The sequence below is a fragment of the Malaclemys terrapin genome, chromosome 4 (genome assembly GCF_027887155.1).
Source record: "Malaclemys terrapin pileata isolate rMalTer1 chromosome 4, rMalTer1.hap1, whole genome shotgun sequence".
NCBI lineage: Eukaryota > Metazoa > Chordata > Testudines > Emydidae > Malaclemys > Malaclemys terrapin.
Window position 1 is genome coordinate 149,748,705 of NC_071508.1, and position 26,675 is coordinate 149,775,379.

The 26,675-nt window shown below is 43.3% G+C and overlaps 1 protein-coding gene across 3 annotated transcripts in view; it reads left to right on the forward strand.

Annotated features, from left to right (window-relative positions):
- MDGA2 (MAM domain containing glycosylphosphatidylinositol anchor 2) overlaps nt 1-26,675 on the forward strand; it is a 615,965-nt gene that overhangs the window by 529,798 nt on the left and 59,492 nt on the right. For all 3 annotated transcript variants that reach the window (XM_054027277.1, XM_054027279.1, XM_054027276.1), the window contains one exon: nt 1,470-1,618. In XM_054027277.1, coding sequence (XP_053883252.1) covers nt 1,470-1,618 — 149 coding nt within the window. The remainder of the gene's footprint in view (nt 1-1,469; nt 1,619-26,675) is intronic.

Here is a 26,675-nt window from a genome sequence, read left to right on the forward strand (position 1 = left end):
ACTGAGAAAATACATTGCATGTAAAGATGTTAATGGCATTTCTGTGTTTGAGTCAAGAAATACCCTAAGGCGATTGCATTTTAATAAGAGCTCAAATATCATTTCATCATATGTACAGCAAATCAGATTAGCTTTTCCTAATTTAAGGAACAAAAAATCATACACTATGGTAAACTGTTAGTATATCACAGTGTATTTGAAAATGCCACTTCCAACTCTGTGTTTATTGTGCAATATCTGCATCTGTATCTAAATAATATACTGCGGATATAACTATTTCTTTGTAGGACTAGGACTGAAGTATGGAACGGAGGTATTGTGTTTTCAGGTTGCGGTACATGATGCCATTTGGAATTGATTCTGTTGTGTGTGGCAGCTATGCTTAATGTATTTGCTCTGACAGAGAATTTGGAGCAGGGGTGGGAAAACTACAGCCTGTGGGCCGGAACCAACCCGCGAACCATTTTAAGCCGGCCCGTGAGCTCCCACTGGGGCGCCGGGTCAGGGTGCCTCACTATGCGGCTCGGCTCTGCTCTGGCGCTCCAGCCGGGGTGCTGGGTTGGGGGGGCTGCACCACGCGGCTTGGCCCCGGTCTGGCCCTGCAGCACTCCAGCCGGGGCACCGGGTCGGGGGGGCCTACCACATGGCTCCCGGAAGCCACAGCATGGCCCCACTCTGAGGGTTGGGGCCCGTTCCACCTGTAGGAGCCAGAGAAGGGACATGCCACTGCTTCCGGGAGCCACTTGAGGTAAGCGCCGCTCAGAGCCTGCACCCCTGAGCCCCTCCCCATGCCCCAGCCCCCTGTTCCAGCCCTGATCCCCCTCCCGCTCTCCAAACCCCTCGATCCCAGCACAGAGCACCCTCCTGCACCCCAAACCTCTCATCCCCAGCCCCACCCCAGAGCCCATGCCCCCAAACGGAACCTGCACCCCTTCCCGCACCCTTGCCCCAGCCATGATCCCCCTCCAAACCCTTCGGTCCCAACCCAGAGTACGTTCCTATACCCCAATCTCCTCCTCCCCAGCCCACCCCAGAGCCCGCACCCCAATCCCAATTTTGTGAGCGTTCATGGCCCGCCATACAATTTCCATTCCCCAATGTGGCCCTCAGGCCAAAAAGTTTGCCCACCCCTGATCTGGAGGCATAATATTCTGAATATCCAATGTCTGTCACTTTAGCCACACAAGACCTCTTTGTAGAAGATTTCTTTATTTAGCAGACCAATTTTCTCCTGGACCAAAAATGACACTTGAGAATTACTTAATAACAAAGGAGAAATGAACAATCTTAGTGCATTTTTTCCTCAAGGGGTGAGAAATTTAAAGGTAGACTTGAGATGTGCATGTAGCAAAAGGGCCCTTCACAAAATGGTACTGTAGCAGATGAATAAAGATTGCAGTTGAAAAATCGAATTGTTCTTTTGAGAACTGTTTTATCATTCCGTGTTTTTGTATGTCTGTGTTCTGCAGGCAAAGCCTATGCCCCAGAGTTCTACTACGACACCTACAGTCCCCTCTGGCAGAACAGACCTCGGGTTTACTCCTACAGTCTGCAGTGGACTCAAATGAACCCAGATGCTGTGGACCGCATCCTTGCATACCGTTTAGGGATTAGACAGGTGAGGTTATAATTTGCTTCTTACAACAGGTGCCTGTTTACTGTTATGCCCTCTGTGAGAATTGCCCTGCCCTTTGTTTTCGTCTCATCTTGTGTGAAACTCAGAATTTATAATTTCCCCTCTATGAAGATTTGCTGCAGTTCTGCAAAGTCCTGAACCACTTACAAATCCTTTAACCTAATTTGCATATTTCCAGTGTGACAACGCAGAGATTAAAGAGGTATTCCTCAGGGGGTTCAGAGCAGGTTCAGCTCAAGAGATACTAGAAAGATTACCTGAACGAAACTTGCAACCAAATTAAACTTTTTATATCTAGCCATATATCTATGTATCTTTTGCTATGCCTCCCGATAAAGATAGATAAATATAGAGATAGTTATATCTTTCATACACAGGCATCTTGCAATCTTTGAGATCTTGAAAACTTTACTTAAACATATTTAAATATATATCCCTTGTGATTTTGACATTTTAGAACAGAACAGATGTAGTGAAGGGTGGACAGTACCAGTCCATCTGCAGAAGAACTATTACATTAATATACAAACGTTAGCAGTCAGAATTAGTCTGTCATTTGGGAATTTTTTAAAGCAACATCAGCTATGTACATTGCTAAACTGTGATTAACAGGAAGTGCTTCCTCTTACTCCGACCCATAACATGTGGCCAAACAGACGGATGTTTTTGTACTTCTGTACTGATCTCAGTATGCCTGACCTAAACCTTGGAGGTATGTATTCTAAATTACAGTATATTATTGCTGGTTATTATGGTCCTCTCTGGATTCTGGACTACTTGTATGTGCTAAGCCCTACAGATGTACTGTAGCTTAATCACCATACGAGTTGAAGACATTTTGATCTACAGTATTTCTTCACATTGTAGAGGGGAAAATGCCTGATTCCAAAATATCCTTGTGGAATGGGTTCTTCCTCAGCCGCTAACACTTTCTCGGTCCAAGTTTTAACCCACAGCTGGTGGGGAGGTGACATACAGGGTGAGGCAGACTGTAACTTCCCTTCTGAATGAATGTATCAGACCTGTGATACCCCCAGACCTTACCAAGTCAAGCTGCAACTGCCCTGAACTCAAACTTACACTCCATTGTCCTACATGATTACGGCTGTAAGATTTCTGGTTGAAAAATTGCAGTCATAGTTGGTGAAAGGGCTGGTTTTGGTGCAGCATGCCTTCCAAAGCAGGGCGGCAATACAGAAGAGACGCTGTGGGTCCTGCTGGGTTTTTTGAAGGCAAGCATGATGGAGGAGGGGCCGGGCCAAATTTGAGTTGGTGTGGTGACCCCGCGAGTGAATGGTGTTGCCACTTGGCGCACAGCTTCACATAACCGCTCAACTATAAAAAGCTGTTGTTGTGTCTTCTTTACAACCTTATACATGGTGGACTGAATCAAGCGATTGTGCTGGTTCTGTCATAATCTATTTGATATTAAATTGTTTTATGAGTATCAGTGGTTCATGCCTTAGCCTTTCTTACTAGGGACTAGTACCACTAATTGTGCCACTAATTGTTTCTGAACTAGAAGGTTTAATTACATTGTACCTAAGAAAGCATGTTTGTGCTGAGGGAATATGGATCAGCTACTGTGGATGATTCTTAAAGAGAAACCTTTGTAAAATTATAAAGTGCGACAGTATTTCTTCAGTCATGAATGGCCTTTTACTGGGCTGAGTTGTAGGTGTGCTAAAGCATGCATACAATGGGAGCATGTTTCCTATACGATTAACTAATATAATTGTGCTGCCGTGAGTGTCTGGCTCTTTTGCGTTGGGCCTAGAATAGGTCAGAATGGTTTTGGCAAAATGACTGTCACACTCAATAGCCTGGTGGTTAGGGCACTGGCATGGGAAGTGGGAGACCCAGGCTATAGCCCCCGCTCTGTCTGATCCAAAAATCTTATGGTTAAGGCACTGGACTGGGACTCAGGATATATGGGTTCGGTCCCCAGCAATGTCTCTGGCTTCAGGACAGCTGCTCTCAGTTGCTGTAGCTTAGTGAGTAGAGAACTGGACAGGGACTAAGGAGACATGGGGGGGTGTAGTCTCAGTTCTGCCACTAGCCTGCTCGGTGGCCTTGGGCATTTCCCTTCACCCTCTGTAAAGTGGAGATAGTGGTATTGATCTCCTTTGCAGAGCACTTTGAGATCTGCTGCTGAAAAGTGCTGCCTAAAAGCTAAGTACTATTACTAGTAATCGGTTTGGATTAACGGGTCAGACTTGAAAGAACATCAGCCTCCAATGTTGGGGGAATTCCTAACGCAGCCCTCTTTTGGAACCTATTTTTTTCCATCTTTAGTTGAACTTCAAATAGAGATTTCTGTGTCCTCAAACACCTAGATCCATAGATGCACAGAGAACAGCAGGAGACGCTTACATTCTAGAATCAAAGAAAAGCCGCAGTGGGAAGGCCTTCCCCTTAACAATTTGCATCAGGAGAGATTGTGTCCTTTTCTGACGCGAAGAAGAGACTCCATTGGCTTCCATAGTTCTTGGTGATGTATCAAAATTATAAACTCTTTGGGGCAATGACCATGGCTATGTATATGTTTTGCACCTAACACAATAGGGCCCTAATCCTGACTGGAACCTTTGAGTGCCACTATAATACTAACAATCCTATATCCCAGACAGCCTCCTGATCAGTAAATTCTTCAACAGGCGTGACATGAGAGGAGGAGCGGGTTGATTATCTCTTTCTTGAGCTACAATTAGTACCTGCTAATAAAACAAAGAAAGACGAGGTCTTTCCTTTTATTCTGTGTAAGTGTGTCTGTGATCTTAAACGTATAATTTATATCTGAAAAATTACTGGCTACCTTTCATTTTTTATGTTAAGACCTTCCAGCTGACACTTGTGAATTGACTCTTCTACCAAAAGGAAATGCTGTAGGACATGTTAAGTGTTACACAAATTGGTGGTTAAAATAAAAAGGCCTCCAGGATAGGCCTGGGAAGCAAATCAAAGAATGTTCCTAAAGATAAGAGTCTTTTTCAAAGGTTGGAATGTTAATAATGGGGAGTTTGCTTACCTTGGCAGTTACGATACACGCATGCTGAAAGCCATGCAGGAGGATTTCAGCTAATGGAACAATTCACTGGCATTCCGTGTTGATAAATGCAAAGTAATGAACATTGGAAAACATAATCCCATACATGCAAAATGATGGGGTCAAAATTAGCTGTTACCAGTCCATAAAGAGATCTTGGAGCCATTGCGAATAGTTCTCTGAAAACATCCACTTAGGGTGCAGCGGGAGTCAAAAAAAATAACATCATGTTGGGAATCATTAGGAAAGGGATAGAAAATAAGTCAGTAAATATCATAATGCCACTGTGGTCCTCCCATACCTTGAATCCTGCGTGCAGTTCTGGTTGCCCCATCTCAGAAAGTTATATTAAAAATGGAAGAGGTACAGAGAAGTGCAGCACGATGATTAGGGCATGGAATAGCTTCTATATGAGAGATTAAAAAGACTGGGATTGTCTAGATTGAAAAAGAGATGACTAAGCAGGTTTATGATAGAAGTCTGTAAAATCATGACAGGTGTGGAGAAAGTGAATAAGGAAGTGTTATTTACTCCTTCTCATAACACAAGAACTAGGAGTCACCCAATGAAATTAATGGGCAGCAGGACAAAAGGACGTATTTCTTCACACAACATAGTCAACCTTGGAACTGGTTGCCGGGGAATGTTGTGAAGGCCAAAACTATAACTTGGTTAAAACAGAATTAGACACCTCTATGCAGGATAGGTCCATCAATGGCTATTAGCCAAGATGGTCAGGGATGCAACCCCATGCTCTGGGTGTCCCTAAGCCTCTGACTGCCAGAAGCTGGGAGTGGACGACAGGGGATGGATCACTCATTAATTGCCCTGTTCTGTGCATTCCCTCTGGGGCACCTGGCATTGGCCACAGTCGGAAGACAGGATACTGGCCTAGATGGACCATTGGTCTGACGCAGCATGGCCGTTCTTATGTTCTAAGCCTTTCTCGATCCAGCTGGCCTGATTCTCCTCTCACTTTGTAACAGAGCATACCAGCCCTTTAAGGATTGTAAAGGGAACCCACATGGGCCTGTACCAGGATTTCCTGGGACAGACAATGCTCTTCCTGATGAGGTGAAGTGGTCTCAGGGAAGCAGTCAGGACATCATGGTCCTGACTTTGGTTTTAGCCCCTGAGGCTGGTCTTCCGTGAATAGGAGGAGCTGGAACTGCCGAGGAATCAGGTTGGTCCCTTATGCTTCCAGCCAAGTTCTGTCTCTCAGAACTAGGAATCAGTGCCCCTAGTCACTCCTGGAAAGTGCAAGGCAGTTTGGTTTGTTTACCTATGTCTTATTTATTTTGGAAGACTTGGCTGATCTGGCTGTTTTGATAAGGCTTAGATAAAGAACACAGATGGGGAACTGATAAGTGCCCAGTACCCACCTTCTTTGTACAACCTGCCACATGCAGACTTCCCAAAGCATCCCAGCCAAGGAAACTTCTGTTGTTCTTGTGGCTATTGTTTATTATAGGCAGGTTTCAAGCATTTGTTGGGGTGTTTTTTTTATTATTTTTGTGTTTGTTTCTATGTTTCTTTTTATTTGGCTGGCCACAAATGGCCTAGGTAGCAAGGTCCTCAAACACCTTCTTTAATTAAAAGAGAAGAGGGAGACTCTTATAAAAAAGGGGAAGGAGATGAATGCATTGGCAGGTGGGAGGATACTCCTGCCAGGTGGCCCAGAGACAAGATAACCCACAAGGAAGACACTAGAAACTTAGAGCTAGAGGTGGAAGGAACAGAGGTTCTCCTATGGTATTAGCAAATCCTGCAAGAGCCCAAAGTGGAACCCAGATATCCTGAGTTCCAGGCCATTTTATGAAGCACAAGACCATCCTTTCATCAGTCAGCCAATATTGAGTATATTGCTCTAAAATTAAAAGACTTCTGCATGGCATTGTTTGAGAAAGTGGCAGTTTTAAAATTTCCTAAAGGGTTGTGAAGCACTAGTGGTAGATTATTGGCTAGGTAGGAAGGTTGGTGTCTGTGTGTGATTAGATAAAGAGTGCCACATTTATCCCATTAACAAAATGCTTGTTACATTACTAATGCTGAAACCAGAGACTTAAAAAACTTTTCCTGCTTTCCGTACAAAATCGATGCGTTGCTGTTTTATTCTGGGAAAAATTCAGGTAAAATTTTCAGAATATACAGTCTATGGCATGTTTATACTTGCTGGGTTCTTCGGTGTGAATTTAAAGAGACTGAAGCAAGGTGAAATATCTTGATGTCTTAATGCAATTTTCATAAAATGTTTGCTTTCTCCTCCACGTTTTGTGCATTTGGCGGACCGTTGTGGAAGCTTGTGCATGGTATAAATGTAACAGTTCAATTGTTAAATAGAAAAGAAACCCAATGCTAAAAGATTGCAGACTAACTTTTTCCTCACGAAAAAGAAATTGTGGTGCTGTAAAATTGTTCTTTGATTATAGAGCACTCTAGGTAAATTGGGGTGTGTCAGCCAATCAGAGTGTAGTAATGCTGCAGAGTTAAAGGGATCTGTTTGTACGGTTTTCCCATTTATGCAGTCTCTGGTCTGACTGGCTCAGGCACTCACAATTTTGAAAATGTTTGCTGGCAGCACAGCAGAAGTTGAAAACTCCAAAATGTCAGTGAATGATCTCACCGCACATTAAGCGGTGGGGGCTGTTGTCTGGCTTATTGGAAATGGTGTGTGCCCCTTTAAGTGCTAGAGTGCCAGGGAGTGATTTTCAGCTGCAGTGGCAGCCCAGGTCAGCATGACTCATTTCCCCCCCCAGAAAAGAGGGGGAACTATATAGGTCCATGCCAGTGCAGGAAAAGCCCTCATTTCCCAAGACCTGGTGGAGCAGCACCCACTCTCTTACTCACGGAAGTGGTAAAATACCAGGTTTCCTCAGGATGCGCTGTGGGCATTGCGCTAGTTGTTTCTTTCTCAGGGGACTGGGAAGGAATTTTCCCCTCACTGCCCGATTGGCCAAGGTGAAGCAGGTCCGGGGATTGCTTAGTTGGGTGAACATAAAACGGGAGCTAGGTTATGATGTTGCAACTCGTTATGTAAATGTGCGGCGGGTGTCCAGTGCAGATAAAATGGATTGGGAAGGGATTGAAAAGAGGTATTCTTTACAGGAGCAGAAACGGGGGGCTCAGGGCTCCCATGACAGGTATGACAGGGAGCCAGCCCCTCCTCCTTTATATCCCATTGCTTAACCCTCTTTCAGGGGGGAGGGGGATGGGGAGGTGAAGTCCCCACAGTGCGTTGCCTGGGGACCAGGATGGGTGATGGGGAGGGCTGACAGAACCTGTGCATTGAAATGATTATGGAATGACCTGCACTGTGCTCTTTTATTGGCCAGGTACTCCCAGACATTTAAGAATAAAACTGCACTCTAATTAAATCACATCCAGTGTCTCCTGTCCTGTTTCCAGCAGAACAGGGACAATAAGAACACGGAGGGAAAAGAGTTGGGAATGGCCGACAGGGGATGGATCTCTTGATGATTACCTGTTCTGTTCATTTCCTCTGGGGCACCTGGCATTGGCCACTGGCAGAAGACAGGATACCGGGATAGATGGACCTTTGGTCTGACCCTGTATGGCTCTTCTTATGTTCTTATGAGACAGAGGCCTGACTCTGTTATGCTACTTTAGGCAACTGTGGGGGGATAAGTAGGCCTTAGAGTGGTTGGAAACATCGCCCTGAAAATACCTCCGATGCAAGGAGCCTCCTTGGGCAGCATGTGGTGGAATTAAGGTCTATATGCAAGCTCTGTTTCCAGCCCCTGGCATAAGGAGTGAATCAGGAGCAGGCACTACGGCTAATTGCTGCTTATCAGGCCCCAAGGGAGCCATCAGAAGCGAAGTTTAATTTAAAGCATTTCTGAGGCTGCTCTAAATTACATCTAGGGTTGGGAAAACCCATGCCAGGTCCCAGAATAGGACCCACCTGGTCTGACTATCGGGGAGCGTTACCAGAAACAGCTCAGTATCTCTATGCCAAGATACTAGTATCATACACCGTGCCATAGGGGTAAAAGACAAAACTGATTCAGACACAGGGAGAGAAGTTAGGTGCAGAAGAACATGACATGGAAGAATCACATTAACCAGCCTTTTCAAGGGCAGATTGAAGAGAAGTTGGAGAGGAAGGTGCCTCAGATCCCAGCAAACTGTGATAAGTAGTTAAGAAAGATGTTGCATTTGGTTTAGTGATGGATCAGTGAAATCAGGAAAGACAAAAAAAGGGGGGTGGGGGCGGAGCCACCATCTTGTGAAAGAGCATCCACACAACCAAGAGTACCAACACAACACATAGTATATTATAATTTAAATGAAAGTGAGTTTTGTGAAATGTATTCACTTGAACATACACAAAATCCAAGTTGCTGGAAACAAATGCTGTGTAAGTTATGTGAGAGGGGGACCTTTTGCCATCTTCCACATACTCGGCCTGGTGCAGGGAAAAAGCCAGTTAAGATCAAGGCATTTTCATTTGCTCTGTCACAGAGCATGTATAAAAACTAGGGATTACGAATGCAAATATTTCTATTTTTCAGCCACCCAGAAACAAGTGCTCATGGCTGAAGTATTTCATTTGTAGGGGGGAAAAGAGAAGGTATAGAGAAGGTTAATTCAAATATATATTGAATGCTTTTAACATTGTTCTCTTTATGAAAAATTTCAAACAGCCTCCAGCAGAGGGACATGTGCAGTCTTAAAGGGTTGTTCATGGCATGAATTTGCTTTTGTGAGGCTAGATAAGGCTTTTTTAAAATTTGTCCTTTTACATCCGTTCTTGTAAAATAACAGAGAGAGAGAGTTTGGCAAATAAAGTGAATACAGCATGCGAAGGCATGCTTCTTATTGATTCTGTGGGGTTTGGTAAATTGAGTTGGAGACGCAACGGTGCTGTTTTACAATTTTCATTTTGTAATATTATTGATAACTTAGGCTTCTTCCACAGGAGATGGGGCTTGAATTCCAAATGTAGCAAGCGGAGCCCTGTCATTGTAAACATTATATGCAATGGCCAATACGGTAGTGAATGATTCTTTCAATTGAAATGTTAGAAATAGTACAGCTGCAAATTCTTCATATGAGTTAGGCAGGGGACTGTATTTGTGTGACAATCATTCAATGGGCAACAATAGATAGAACAATATTCAGAACATGAAGGTGGCTCAGTTAATTACTCAAAAATCAAGAAATCTCAAAGTTAAGGGTTTACCTGAAACTTTAATCCAGCAAATGCTGATGCTCTACGTCTGGTCTAGGAGCATCTTAGCTCACCAGTCCTATTTACCTGAGCTGGAATAAGGTCCTAGCTATTGAAGTTCTCCTTCAATGAGGAGCCTAAATGGACCTTTGACTCCCACTGAAGATAATGGGCTAAATTCTCTTCTGGTGTAAATAGACAAAACTCCATTGAAGTCAATGGAACTGTGTCCTTTGACACCAACAGGGAACTCAGGTCATTGAGCTAATTTCTGTCCCCGTGATGCTACACATGGGCAGTGTGACAGATATGCCGGTATCCTGCAATGTCCTGGGCAAACCTTGTGGAATTAAACCATATTGAGTTGCATTTAGTACCTTTGGCGTCCATTGTATTGCAAATGCAAACCTCTGCGTACTGTTGAGATTTTCTCTATGCTTTTCCCTTCTAGGAACTTGCTTTCACTGGTGTTGACACTTATGCAATTCACACCATTACAGATGCCACATACGCTGCCACCATATATATGTCCCAGAAGCTGGCATATTATGTCAATACAAGTAATTGCTGCCTGCTCAGACTGCCTTGATTAGTTTTTCATTATACAGTATAAACATGCAAGAGTAAATTTAAACCTGCTCGGCACATTGCAGTACAAAACCTATATTTATGCAGCGGGTATGATGCACAGTTCTCTATTAGCACTTCTAGTATCTAGCTTGCATTAATGAATTTATCTCTTGAGCATTACGAGAAAGACAGTTGCTTTGTCCGGTCATGAATTAGCAGATACCAAATTGTATCAACTACAATAATTGAAAGAATGGGTCTTGAATGGAAGCTTTCTGTTACTCTACCATTAATGTTGTTGTCTGTATTATTGTTGAGCCTAGGAGACCTAATCATAGGCCCAGTACCCATTTGTGCTAGGGCCTGTACGAACAAACAAACAAAACAAAATGACAGACCTGCTGCAAGGAGCTCACAATCTAAATATACGAGAGACAACAGATGGGGGAACACAAGGAAACCGGGAGACGATATTGGTCAGTATGACAGGCAGTGGTCACAGCGCACAAGCTTCCTACTTGATCTGAAGTTTTTAGTAGGCATGACCGCACAGGAGAGCTTTAAGAAGGGTTTTGACGGAGTACAATGACATGACTTTGGAGGTGTTTGCAGGGCGCTCATCCCAAGGATGAGGGGCAGTGTAGGAACCATAGTTTCTTGAAAAGTGACATACATTGGAGAGTGCTAGCAATCTGGTGCGGCCTCAACCAATTGGTAGCACATTATGTCATCCCTAGGGACGGAGTATTTCAATAACTCCTAAGTTCAGTGCCTACAAAGAAGTAACAAACAGTTTAATAATAGCATTCATAAGATGGTATGCTCAGATTTCATTGTTCACTTATGTTTTAGGAATTCTGAATCTTTCATATTTATTGTCATGGTTTGTTTGTTTTTTTAACTTTGTTTTTGTTAATTTTTCAATGGCCCACTTTGAAAGAAACCCTCTTGCCAACTTGCTGAGATGCTTGCAAGTGGGCCCGGATTTCAAAAGAGCTCAGATCCCATTTAGGCACCTAAACAAGTGGCCCGATTTTCAAATGCGCTCAGCACATTGGCTGTATGTTGGGTGCTCAGCTCCTTTGAAAATCAGTCCCCAAGTTTGGAAAACTTACCCTTTGGCTGCTTTGAAACATTATTCCTTTGCTTGTATTATCTCATTCTTATTATTTATAGGTATTAACATAGTGCCTAGAAGTCCTACCCATGAACCAGGATTCTTTGTGAAAAAGTTGGTCCCTGCCCAAGGAGCTTACAATCTAACTATAAAACAAGAGAGAACTGATACAGTCAGGGCAGTACACCAAAAGAATATGGCAATATTGGTCATCATGACAGGGAGTGGTCTCAGCTTCTTAATTGTTGTCAATTTTTTTAATAGGCCTCACAGCAAAGGAGAGCTTTAAGGAGGTATTTGAGGGGTAAAATGCATTAGATCTGTGGATGTTTATTGGGGCAGCATGGGAGACAGCACAAAGGTGCTTGTTTGAAAATTTAACAAGCAGGTGATGGAGGCCAGAACCATGGGCTGATCGGAAGCGGGAGTCGACATCTTGATAGTGTACATGAGATGATAGATAGGGTGGGGATAGGCCATGAAAGACCTTGAAAGTGAAGAAAAGTAGCTTATGTTTGATGTAATAAAGAAGGAGGAGTCCATGAAGGCAGGCAAAGAGAAGGGTGATGTAGCCAAAGCAGTGGGTTAGGAAAAAGATCTTTGCAGGAGCATTCTGAATGGATATGAGTGGGGCAGGACTGCATTTGTCAAGGTCAGAGAAAAGGATGTTGCCATGAAAAAGGCACAAGACAGAGAGAATTTTAGCTGTGCAGATGGGTAGGAAAGGCCGAATATTCTGTTCTGCAGAAAGAATCTACACAGGCTGGATGGAGAGAGGCCTGAGTCGAAGATGATACCCAGGCTACAGGCCTGAGTGACAGGCGGGATGGTGGTGTTATCCACACTGATTGAGAAAAGAGGCAACAGGGAGGGTTTTAGCCATGTTGGACTTCAGCTGGTGGCTAGACATCCACAAGAAGATGTCAGAAAGATTGGCCAAGATTTTAGTTTGGACAAAAGGAGACAGGTCTGAGGTAGGGAGAACTGTGAGGTGTCAGCATAGAAATGGTATTGAATTGTGTTTGCAGATGAGATTACCCAGAGATAATGTGTAGAGGGAGAAGAGAAAGAGTCCTCAATTAATTGTTCTTACAATAGCTAATCCAGGTATACAGACTCACTCACACACACCACGTCTGTTCTTTACATGCACTCTCATGCTGCAGAGATGTCTGGGATTCCTAAGTCATATTCCTGACTTTGATTAACACTATCAGACTGGTAACTTACCAAAAGATGAATCCATTATGTGTGTGGGGGAGGGGGATGGGGGCATTATCATAACCTTGTGCACAAAATGATGACAACAGCATGACCTTATACTTCAGTGAAGAATATGAAATTTCATATGCTTTACAGTTTACGCTCTCCTCTGTCATTACCAAAATTAATTTCCCTATAAAAAATTCAGCCTATGCATAGCATTATGCCTTAACTTTCATTACTTCCTTCTCAGCAGAAAACTCTATAATATGAATGGATTTCTGCTGATAAATGTAGTGGATCAGTCAGACTTTTAGAGAGGCAGTAGAAGAAAATGATGTGAGTGGAAGAGCAATTTCATGAACGGAGCTGCTAAAGCTAGAGGGATGTATTTCCATAACATTATTTGCATCTGATTACATTCTGACACTTGATTTAGGTATTCAGACTCCACCTACATGACAAAATGTTTGAGTTGTTTCACCCATTTATAGAATCATACAATCATAGGACTGGAAGGGACCTCAAGAAGTCATCTAGTCTAGTCTCCTGCATTCATGGCAGGACTAAGTATTATGTAGACCATCCCTGCCAGGTGTTTGTTCAACCTGCTCTTAAAAATCTCCAATGCTGGAGATTCCACAACCTCCCTAGGCAATTTATTCAAGTGCTTAACTACCCTGACAGGAAGTTTTTCCTAATGTCCAACCTAAACCTTGCTTGCTGCAATTTAAGCCCATTGTGTCTTGTCCTATCCTCAGAGGTTAAGGAGAACAATTTTTCTTCCTCCTCTTTGTAACGACTTTTTCTGTACTTGAAAACTGTCATGTCCCCTCTCAGTCTTTTTTTCTCCAGACTAAACAAACCCAGTTTTTTCAATCTTCCCTCATAGGTCATGTTTCTTAGACCTTTAATCAGTTTTGTTGCTCTTCTCTGGACTCTCTCCAATTTGTCCACATCATTCCTGAAATATGGTATCCAGAACTGAACACAATACTCCAGTTGAGGTCTAATCGGTGCAGAGTAAAGTGGAAGAATTACTTTTTGTGTCTTGCTTACAACACTCCTGCTAATACATCCCAGAATGGTGTTTGACTTTTTTTGCAACAGTGTTGCACTGTTGACTTATATTTAGCTTGTGGTCCATTATGAACCCTACATCCCTTTCCTCAGTACTCTTGTATGTGTACAACTGATTGTTCCTTCCTAAGTGGAGTACTTTGCATTTGTCCTTATTGAATTTCATCCTATTTACCTCGAACCATTTCTCCAGTTTGTTCAGATCATTTTGAATTGTAATCCTCCAAAGCACTTGCAACCGTCCCAGCTTGGTATCATCCACAAACTTTATAAGTGTACTCTCTATGCCATTATCTAAATCACTGATGAAGATATTGAACAGAACCGGACCCAGAAGTGATCCCTGTGGTAGCCCACTTGATATGCCCTTCCAGCTTGACTGTGATCCACTGATAACTACTCTCTGGGAACGGTTTCCCAACCACTTATGCACCCACCTTATAGTAGCTCCATCTAGGTTGCATTTCCCTAGTTTGTTTATGAGAAGGTTATGCAAAACCATATCAAAAGCCTTACTAAAGTCAAGATATACCACATCTACCACTTCCACACATCCACAAGGCTTGTTAACCCATGAAAGAAAGCTCTTTGGTTGGTTTGACATGATTTGTTCTTGACAAATCCCTGCTGACTGTTACTTATCACCTTATTATCTTCTAGGTCTCTGCAAATTGATTTCTTAATTATTTGCCCCATTCTCTTTCTGGGCACTGAAGTTAAGATGACTGTTCTGTAATTCCCTGAGTTGTCCTTATTTCCCTTTTTATAGATGGGCACTAGATTTGCCCTTTTCCAATCCTCTGGAATCTCTCCCATCTCCCATGACTTTTTGAAGATAATCGTTAATAGCTCAGATATCTCCTCAGTCAGTTCCTTGAGTATTCTAGGATGTATTTCATCAGGCCCTGGTGATTTGAAGACATTTAACTTGTCTATGTAATTTTTAACTTGTTCTTTCCCTATTTTAGCCTCTGATCCTACTTCATTTTCACTGTCATTCACTATGTTAGACGTCCAATCGCTACTAAACTTTTTCGGTGAAAACTTAAACAAAAAGGTAATTTAGCGCTTCTATCATTTCCATATTTTCTGTTATTGTTTTTTCCCCCTCATTGAGTAATGGGCCTACCCTGTCCTTGGTCTCCCTCTTGCTTCTAATGTATTATGCTCCGAGCTGCAGTATATAGATTTCCATGACAGCACATTCAAGCCCCCGTCCAGTGATCTGTGTAGCTGAGATACAAACTCTTTTATATTCACAGGTTAGGTTGGGGCATAACCTTCTTTAGATCATGGGGTCATGCACAGGGGTTACTCCAGTCTTGGGATAGCTGCAATTGTTAGGAAAATAAAAGTACAGTACAGTGACTTCAAGAGCAAGAAAGGTGGGAAGCTAATATCTTCTTCACCCAGCAGTGAACACGGTCCAGCAGGACACAGATATTTTCTCAGGGATCAGATCCAAATTGCCTAATGTTAGTTGCTAAAAAGATTTTTAAATTCCGGGCACTGACTTTTTATATCATTTGTTATCATTGCAAATGTACAAATTTTCTCTTTGGGCAACAACAATGGGTTCATTCTTAGTATGGATTTCATATAGTTGTTCCCAAAGTCCATGAACATTCACCCATGGAAACTGACAGGGAAATAGCTCAAGAAACCTTTTAAAATTCAGAATAAGCATAAATGTTGTGTCAATAGCTCACAATGCATTTTATGACAGAGACGCAGGAAAAGTAAGTGCTGTGTGCCTCATATTCACCATGCTCTGCAACCTGAAAGATGGCAAAAAAATAACTACTATATTAAAAGACCAGTCAACATAATGAAAAGTTCGACATTAACAGATATAGCATCCTCTTTTGTGGAGATGGCTAAGATTGTGTTTATAAGGATGCCTACAAGTCAGGCAGCACAGCACTGAATCCTACAGAACATAATTAAAATGCAGATTGTAACAGGTTTATTCCACTAAAATATTTGAATAAATATAGATATGTTACACACAGAACAAACCTGCATAAAAAGAACATTTTTACGATGAAAAGCCAAGCACTGAAAAGTTAGGAAACGCCAGTATTAAAGATGTCTGTGGTGTTCTCTCCCCACACCCCATCTCCTGGTCAGATCTGTCTCCTCTCCCTCAACCTCCCTCAAGTTGGGGATTGGTCCTGCTTTGAGCAGGGTTTGAACTAGATGACTTCCTGAGGTCTCTTCCAACCTGGATCTTCTATGATTCTATGAACCTCCTTCCCCTGCCTCACTGGTTCCCAATCCCGTGTCCTTGCCAGGCCAGTTCCAGCGTGACCCAAGGCTACTCATCCAATATCAGTCTCCTCTCTTTATCTACCTACTCCCAGTTCCCGCCCCCCCACACACACACATTTCCCAACCCACAGTCTCTGTGGCTAGCTTGTCTCAGTCTCCCTGCCCCTCACCCCTGGCTCTTTGTCCCAATCTGCTCCCCCTTCCCCACCTGCATATCTGGCTCTTGTCCCCTCTGCAGTCAAATCAGGCAGCTTCCACCTCTCTGTCACAATCTCCCGGCTCTCAGGTCAGGTGCCCGGACCCAGCACAGCTCAGAGCAGCCCGGAGTTGCAATTAGAGGAGAAAGTCCTGCTCAGCCCTTGGCAGGAGCATGCCCAGTGCAGATGGAATCTGTGGGGAATGTAGCTGCTAAACCCGGCATTTAAAGTCTCTGCTGAGCATGTGTGAACTGTAATTTTTCAAAGGCTTATAACTTAGTACCAAATGTGGGCAGATGTTCCCAAGGATGGCAAATTGTAAGTCCCTGCCACAAAGCCTCTTCCTTGACCACATAGCCAATCCATTCTCCGAAGCATGGAGGCGCTAGAGCTTTTCAAAGAAATTTTTAACATGGGAGAAAACGACTTTCTTTTCCCCGTCCTCAGTCTTGGAAAGAGCTGACCCATTTTTGCTAAAATTAAAAATTAGCCTCAGCCCAAACTGTTGATGTTTGCCGAAGTTGCAAGCAACTAAAAACAGGGTCTTATAATGGGAAATGTTAGGCAACCCTAATAACAGGCAGAGCTATGTGTAATTTACTATGGACGTGAATGGTGCAGGCTCAATCCTCATGTGCATGCCTGTCAGACCAGCTGCCATTCACTGCAGAAAGCTCCCTGGTTGTGTGCAGAGGACTGGGATGAGACAGAGGGAAGGAGCCACGTGGGTGGTAATCTTCCCAGAGGTGTCAATTCTGAGGAATGGACAGCTCCTGCCAGGGAGAGGATGGATGGCTGAGGGGCTCATTTCTCTGAAGACTCTTAATGGTGAGTGAGTTGGGGGATGGTGAAGAGTTGAAAAAGGGGGTTGAGAAGCACAGGCAGGGTGGGGCAGGTTTGTAATTGGGAAGCTTGAAAATACCCCTGTGGTTTCTGATCCAGGTTGGATCCAAAACCCAGAAAATACTCCAGGATCTGGTGGTCCCCAGGCCAGAAAAAAGGAGGCTGTGATAATCAAGGTTTGACGTGACGAGGGCTTCAGCAAGAGTTCTGGCTTAGTGGGCAGAGAGGAAAGCCTGGATTTTAGAGAAGGCGAGTAAGAAACACTAGCTGGTTTTGTGAATGGTTGGAATATGTAGGTCCAGTATGAGGACCAAGTCAAAGATAACACATAGGTTAGAGACCTGAGTGGCTGGGATGATAGTGGTGGTCTCCACAGTGATGGAGAAAAGGGGAGAGGATAGGGATGTTTCAAAAAAAGCAAGAGCCCAGTTTTGGCCATGAAGATGATGACTGGACACCCACAAAGAGATGTCAGAAAGATAGGCTGAGAGAGTAGATAAGATGAAGGGAGACGTTCATCAGTAGACAGGTAGATTTGCGAAGTGTGAGATTTAAGATGAAGTAATGCAGTATATAGTGACTAGCCAATGCACGCTTCTCTTCCAGCAGTGTTCTCATGTGCAGAAAGCAATAGCTCACAGAATGCTTACAGATAGTATGGGCCTGATCCGAAACCCATTGACGTCAACAGGAAGGTTCTCACTGATTTCCGTGGGCTTGGATCAGGCCTCGTGTGAGTGAACGTTTGACAAGCAGGAGGAACAGGAGGGGGTTGGTAGGGGTTGCTGGGGGTTGGTAGGTCTCTTCTACTCCCAAATGTGGGGTGGCACCACAGTTATTTAAAACAACCCCAAAGGAGCTTATTAAGCTGTGTTTCTGAGGTGGGAATGACACTCACTCTAAAGGGAACAGGTGCACGCAGAGAGTTAGAAAGGAGAATGCTTATGCGCGGTTTGTATGCTGCCATCTCCAGTGCCAGCTCTGTGGCACCTCAATCTTTTCCCCTTCCCAGGATCTCGCTGAGCCATGCCACTGCCGGGCAGTGTGAGAGGAAGCTGCCTCAGGAAAGTTAAAGAAGGTTTTCAACTTTCAAAAAATAGCTCCCTATCAAAAAAAATATATATATTTGAAAGGTCTTTAGTACACTCACTTTTCGTCACCTCTGGTAAAGCTGCATAGGAGGAAAATAACAAGGGCTGTTTAAGAACTCCATGTGAGCAAGAAGCAATTAATCGCTCGTTGTATCCAGTGCCTTTTTACTCACATCCAGATACTTGGGAACATTTGCCTCTGCGGTAAAAGAAATGCTGCATTAGTCACAGTACAAAAGCTACTTGGTGAACGTCAGAGCCTTGTCCTCCTGCTGCCTTTACAGCTGCTAAGTGTCTTACGGCTTCCGACAAACCTGAGTGCACTGAACTGGATGTGAATGTGTGAAGATGTGCAAAATGGTTTTACATGTTTCTTCTTGTGCTGCCAATGAGATGTTTGTTTCTTTTCTTCTTCATCTTTTTTGTTTTGTTTTGTTTTTTAACTGCAGCTTGTTTAAAAGGTACAGAGAAGGGCAACAAAAATGATTAGGGGTATGAAACAGCTTTCATAGGAAGAGAGATTAACAAGACTGGGACTTTTCAGCTTGGAAAAGAGACGATTAAGGAGGGATCTGATACAGATCTCTAATATCTTGAGTGTTGTGGGAAAAGTGAATAAGGAAATGCTATTTACTCCTTCACATAACACACGAACTAGAGGTCACCCAATGAAATTAATAGGCAGCAGGTTTAAAATAAACAAAACAGAGTACTTCTTCACACAATGCACAGTCAACCTGTGGAACTCTTTGCCAGGGGATGTTGTGAAGGCCAAAACTATAACAGGATTCAGAAAAGACCTACATAAGTTCCTTGGACAATAGGTCCATCAATGGCTATTAGCCAGGATGGGCAGGAGTGCAACCCTATGCTCTGAATGTCCCTAGCCTCTCTTTGCCAAAAGTTGGAAGTGGATGACAGGCGATGGATCATTTGATTCCCTGCTGTGTTCATTCCCTCTGAAGAACCTGGCATTGGCCACTGTCAGAAGACAGAATACCGGGCTAGATGGACCATTGGTCTGACCCAGTATGGTTGTTCTTATGTTCTTTATTAATTTTGATTCAGACAAGTTATTGGTGCAATTAGGAGAGGAGCTGAGGACAAGTCTAAATGTGATTTATGCATCTCTAACTGTACTGAACTTTTACTGTATTTTTAGAGAGGCTGGGGACTGCATGGTGGGTGGACAAAGAGTTTAAATAAAACCAGAGACAGCCAAACATTTTATCTTTCACTGGTGTGTAAAAGTGCGCTTAAAATTTGTTGTTGGCTGTATTAAAATATTCTTTGCATTGCTTGTTTTGGCCAGAAATGGAAATACTACATCAAGGGGAAGGTGATTTTTCACTCAGCAAGTCTCTACTGGCCAAAACCCAAGAAGCTGTGGCAATCTCTAAAGAGAGCCTGATCTCATGAGATATGTGGCCTGGTTTCTAAGACCCAAGATATTTGGATAAACTTTTAAACTCCTGGATGTTTTTATGAACTGAAGCTCCTAACTCTTTTGATGTCTGCCTAGAACTAATATAACCCTGCTAATAACTAGGGCATCTATAAAAAGCTGCCTTCCAAACAAGAATATTGCTTGCCCAATTAGCAATAATGGATTCACAGCCTTCCAGCTGATCCTGTAAGCCTTCTGTCACATAGGTAGTCATTCTCCTGAATACACATTACTGGGCTCAATACAGAGGTAACTTGGTGAAATTTAAGGGCCTGTGTTATACAGGAGGTCAGACGGGATAATCTGCTTGTCCCTTCTGGCTTTAACTCTATGGGTAGGTCTGTAGAGTACCGACACTGCAAGCCCACCTAGCAGAGATATAAATAGCACTGTAGATGGTGAGGCACAGTTTAAGTGAGTAAAGACACGCCAGAACCTTACGGTATGCACATGGGTCACTCAAAACCCAAGCAGTGCTTCCCACATCTACACTGCTCTTTTTTAGCTCCCCCTTGCCAGATCCTTTCTCTTCTGCCTCCCCCCACCAGCCCTTTACTGTGGCGTGTAGCTCCACATACCCTACCTGCTGCCGTCATTGTAGACAAGGCCTATGAAGCGATGACTAGTTCCATTGCCGGCTCGTGTGTATTTCTGGACAGGATGGGAGCTTTAGACTGTAAACTCTTGGGGGCTGGGAGTTTCTCTTACTACGTGTTTGTACATCACCTTGCACAATGCCCACCCCCAGTCTCGGTTAGGGCTTCTAGGCACTCTTCAAGAATAGTAATAATAGTCTTACCTTTAAATGGGGCTGAGATGGTCAAAACTTCTCACAATTGTGCTGGAGCAGTGAGCCACTGTTGATCTGTCGGTAGCTGCATTTGCCATAACTGTGACCAAGAGGGTTGACAATATTTTTAGAAGATCCCAATAACATTTTAGCTAGGGCAGGAGATGGGCAGATGGTGGTCAAGTTTATGTTGGCTGTTTTTTTAAGACCAACCTCACTTTGTAATCCCTTAATCAAACATTCCCCCCAAGCTTCTAGCTGTGGGGATGGCATAACGAGTGTTACAGCACACAGCCAGTGCTAGCGGATAAGTGCTTACCTTAAATAACATGTATTATACAAATGATGAGACACTGGATTGATGGAGAGTTTTTCCCTAATGGACGGCATTGCTTCCTGGCCACTGAATGGGGCCATTTGATCTGTTCTTTTGTTTACAGAAACCATTTCATCCTCTCACTTAAATGTATCCATTTTTTAAATGAATAAAAATCATATCATCATTCACTAGTAAACAAACCAGGAATGAACTGCCTCTGTGCTTTCTTAACAAAAACACATTCACACTTTGAGAACTTCATTAATGAACCTGGTCGAGATTTCCCTTACTCTTGTGTACCGTAACTGTCTGCAGTGTTTCAACAATGGGTTAGGGAAAACATTCATGTCTGAGAATTGACCTAATTTTTGTTAAATGGCATTATCTGATGAAAGCAACATAGGCAACAATGGCATGAACTTTCCATGGAAATGCACCTCAACATCATCTAATTGCCTTATTACTCAGTGATAGATTTATGCAAGAGACTCATGAAGGTTGCTTGTAATGCAGTCTGGGTTTTCCATTTCATTTACTAAGAAAACCTTGTTTATAATAATAATAATAATAATAATGGAGATATCCCATCTCCTAGAACTGGAAGGGACCTTGAAAGGTCATCAAGTCCAGCCCCCTGCCTTCACTAGCAGGACCAAGTACTGATTTTGCCCCAGATTCCCAAGTGGCCCCCCTCAAGGATTGAACTCACAACCCTGGGTTTAGCAGGCCAATGCTCAAACCACTGAGCTATCCCTCCCCCCCAATATTTACAGTATTGACTGAGTATTAAAGCACTACTCTGCGATACTTAAAAAGGCTTTCTGTTGTCGTCTTGATTGCTACGATCGTCATTAACTTGTCACTGTAGTTATTCAGTATGAAAGAGTGGTGGTTCATGAATAGCGTTTAGAAATCATAATAAAATCAATTAGTTTAGCAGTGATGGGGACACACTACCTGTCATTCTCCAGATTTTTCCAGAGAGAATGGTACAATTCAGGCAACCCATGAGATGGCTGGGTCATTCATTGGTATGTACAGTGCCTCGGTCTTTGCTGAGATGAACCAACACCAGATTTTGTCCTTGTTGCATGAGCACAAAACTAGCCTCAGATGGCATCCAGGGCCGTGCACATCTATGAGTCTAACCACTAGAAAAATAATTGCTGGTGGGTTTTTATTTGCCACAAGAAATGCAGAATAACTAAGGATGATGCTGAGAATATGATACTATTTGTCTAATGAAGCAAATAATATAAAAAATGTAATTTTACTGACTACAAATGACATAACATGTAGTGTAAACCCTCACTCAATCCTTGCTTATTGCGTAGATTGGGAGGAGAACTAGGATAGCGGAATGAAGATTATGTATTTTTGGGGTTCATTTTATTTCTTTCAGTTTCATTAGAGCTTGGCTTTATTTCGTTGCAAAGAGTGCTAGAATTATTTCTGCAAACAGGTTTTAAAAGTTACTAAGGGCTACATGGGAACTAGACACCCGTGCAAGAGAGCATAAGAACTACTCCTGCACAGATCTTGGGTCTGAGCACATAAAGGTAAATGGGGCTAACCTACGTTGTAGGTGCTTATCTATCCCCCATTGTTATTGTATCTGAGCACTTCACATCATGGAATCTTCACGATCGCCCGGGAGCTAGGACAGGTTCATTATCCTCATTTTGAAGGTAAGGGTGATTTTCAAAAGCATGGGTGGGAAGTAGATGCTCTTCCTCCAGTGACTTCCAGTGAGAGTTGGGTGCCTATATATACCCAGGTGTGTTTGAAATTCTTCCCCTGTGGGACTTGCCCAGGGTCACACGGGAAGACAGTGGCAGAGCAGGAAGTTGAGTCCCAGGCAAGCACTTGAGCTATGGGACAGTCCTTCTTCTCTGGAATGACTAGGTGAAGTGGCCGTTTACTCCCTCCCTGGAGACGGTAGATAGGGAGTGAGAAGAGCTCTAGCACTACCATCCCCTACTGGCCAGCAGAGCGGGGCCTGTGCAGAAAGGTTTGTAGTATATGGAAAGCAATTGCACTTCAGAGGTCTCTCTCTGACTCATTATGACCCTTGGGCAGCTTCCTCAAAATGAACAATCTAACCCTAAATTGACATTTCTGTGACATTACCCATGGCACAAATTGGACTGTTGAACAGCTGTGTCTCCTCAATTCTCTAACCTGGAGTGCCTTTTACACTGCTTCACTGTGAAAGCAACCACTCCTGGTCAGCTCACAGACAGCCTCCAGCATGTAAATCACTCCCAGCTCTACTGTATGAGTGCCATCGCCAGCCACCCAGGAACTACACTGCAGGGCAACACCAGCAAACTCCCTGTCCCAGACTTCCCCCAGAAATGTACGTCTTGTACTGCCCAGCCTCTCCCGGACAATCCCAGCTCATAAAGGTCCATCATTTATTAATAGGAAATGATATGCACAAATCTCGTTATCCCAAATGGATTTTCCCAACCATTTCAAGCCAAACACGCTGGTTTAGGTAAAACAGTAAAACAAGTATTAACTACAGAAAGATAGATTTTAGGTGATTACAAGTGCTGAGCTGCAAAAGTCAGAATTGGTTGCAAGAAAATAAAACGTAAAACACAATTAATATCTAACTTAACAACTAAATGAATTTAAAGCAAAGGTTTCTCTCACCACATGCTTTAGCAGACTTACTAGCTGGATTTGTTTCAGTCAAAACTCCTCCCACAGTTGAGTGTTAATGTCCTTGTCTTTCAGGTGTTCTTGATGCCATTGGCAGAGAGAAAGGGGAGGAGTCTTTTGGGGTGTCTGTTACCCTTTCTTATTGTTCTTTTTCTTTGAAAATCACCTCCAGCTGAGGTTCAGGAGACAGATGATCTGGAGGGATGGGAACTTACTGCTGTTTCTTGGCCAAAATGTAGATTTCTCTCTCACCTTTTTTCTTGCCAAAGAATGCCACCAACCAGGTGACAGTCCATTTGGTTTTGTTGACATCTGTCTGAGACATCAATTTGCCTTTTGTTATTGAAGAACTGGTTTGTGCCTGGTTTTTTAAACTTGGAACATGTCTTAGTAATGTTATACAGTAGAAAGTTATAACTTTACATACAATGTTGCCCCACACAATATTTTACCAGGACAATATTGATCAGCAAATTATGAGTTTTCAAATGATCTCACAAGGCATACTTTGTAGAAAATGTATCATAATCTTGTAAAAGAGGTGAACGTAAGGGTACAGATTGACACAATTTCCTTAGAGACAAATGTAGGAGTCTAGTGCATACACATACACATACACTACTTTATTAAATATTTTCCTCAACTAAGTGTGAAGGTCTCCTGTCTAAACTTCATTGAACCTCCTTATTTATATTTTTTCTGGTGTTCAGTCCTAGTGATGCTATTGCAGTACATTTTATCCATCACTGACAGAGATGTAATTTTAGTTTCTGGCACAATATGTCTATATTGCCATACCTTTGCTGATTGCTACAGTTCTATTTCTGAGAGTCATCATTTGCATTAATGTATTTAATGCTTGCTGTAAAGTTAAGATTAGAGTTAAGATCCTTAATTTTTTATTCAGTTATTTCCTGGTTGTTTTGGCTAAGCGTTGAGGGACAAATCTTTTCCTTCTCGTGTGAAAGGACAGGAACGCATATCCTGACCCACTCCCAGTCCCTTGCATAACTCCCTCACGGAAGCCTGCAGAGCTGCAGGACTGGGGATGGAAACCCCACAGGTCCATGGTCTATAAAAACAAGGGAAGAAGAGTTGCTGCTACTCCAAGGAGCAGTGATTTACAATAATTTACTACCTCATTGGTGGTGACGGTGCTCAGTGGGAACATGCCACATTGGGTTGATATCTGCCTTATTCCGATTTCTCCACCATCTAATCACATTCATCTCCTCTGTGCAAAGCAGAGCTCCGCATAGCAGCTATTCTGTGCCGTGTGGGGGAATTCTGCAGGACAGCTGTCATGTCCATGTGTGTCTGCTACTGATACCCTTTCTGCAAAGCATCTATGGGTAGGAGCAGGAAAAGGCATGTGGATTCTAGTGTGGATAGTTACTGGCTAATCAGTACTGGCTGTATAGGCAGAAGGATACTGGACTGCCCAGATCCCTCTCTTCCTTACAGCCCCAAAATCATTCTCTAGCAGTGTTTGTAATACACCTATGTCAAAATCCACTCATGAGAATTGGCTCAAGCTTTAGTCTTTGAACAAATGGGCACAACTCCAACAACGTCAGCGGAATTGAGGTTGCTTATACCAGGGCTGAATTTGGCCCTTGGGACTGAATTTTCTTGACGCACAAAGGCTGAACCACTACTCTTGTGAAATGAACTGGGACCAAAGACTAAATTAAACATCTAAACCAGAGCTGAGTGACAGTTCCAGTGATTGCATCGGAAAATGTGATAAAATTGAAATGTCATAAATGGCTATATCACATCACGTAAAGTGAAAACTAAGACAACAGCAAAAAAAACTAGGGATGATGGCAAAGGATTCAGAGCAGCTCTGCTTTAGTTCTTTTCATCCACATTACAGGAATTCATCACTTTGGATTATTTTGGTCCCATGGAGTCATAGAACCATAGGGTTAGAAGGGACCACAAAGGTCATCTAAGCTAACTCCCTGCCAAGATGTGGGATTTGTTGTGTTTAAACCACCCAAGGCAGATGGCTATCCAGCCTCCTTTTGAAAACCTCCGGTGAAGGAGCTTCCACAAGCTCCCCAGGGGTCTGTTCCATTGTCCTACTGTTCTTACAGTTAGGAAGTTTTCCTGAGATTTAATTTAAAAATGTAACCCTTCTGCCAGATGGAGCCAGCAGCAACAAGGGCCGGGTTCAGTATCTAGTGGTTCCTTTTCAACAATACAACACAAAACCGGCTCGAGCCCCCACCCATTGACCTGGGACAATTACCCCCGGCGCCTCTGAGAGGCAATATTTCCCCTCTTGCAAGCACAGAGTCTGAGTTTAGTAAAAACTGTTAATAAAAGGAGGGAAGTAATGCAGCATTAATTTAGGAAAACACTGCAGCTAGGGTTTATGAACATAAACCACGAGGAAAAGACCCACCGCCAAATAAGTTGGACAGTGTCCTTTTCCCTTCAGGTTCTTAAGTCCAGCAACCCAAAAGTCCCTTTCACATGCCCGTCCTTTCTCTGCACCCCACTCACAGTTGCTGTCCTTGGCCAGTGCAGCCCCAGAGTTCAGAGGTTCATCCACAGAGTTCACCTCCCAGGAGTGAAGGAGTGTATGTGTGGAGGCACCTCACACACTCCACTGTTCGGGCACTCGCTCGTTGCCCCAACAACAGATTGCCGTGAATCTCTGTGGGGCTCTGCTCTGGTCCTCTCTGCAAGCGGCCCTGCTAGCCACTTGCCACACCTCTCTGCCAGCCGCTCTGCCGGCCGCGTCTCTCCACCAGTTTGAACCCATTGCTTCTTTTCCTGCCCTCTGTGCCAAGATAGTAAAACTTTTCTCCACCATTTTTATGGCAGCCTTTCAACTATTTGAAGATCGCTACTATGTCCCCCCTTAATCTCCTCATTTCCAAACGAAACATACTCAGTTCCTTCTACCTTTGCTCGTATGGCTTGCATTCCGTCCCTTTGATCAGGGCTTAAATTCAGACGGAGGTGGTCAGAGCAGAGCTTCCGTAAATATTTTCAAACCTTTACTCCAACCTTGTTACCCGGGGTTTTCAGAACCCACAGCAGGGGCAACTTAACTATTTCACTCCTGGTGGTGTCAGGAATAAATCAATGGGAACACAGTGATTCTGTCTGATAAAAGATGAATGCAAGTAAGTAACTGGAGTTTATTAGATATAAGCACACACAGACATAAGCAATAGGTTTAGAACA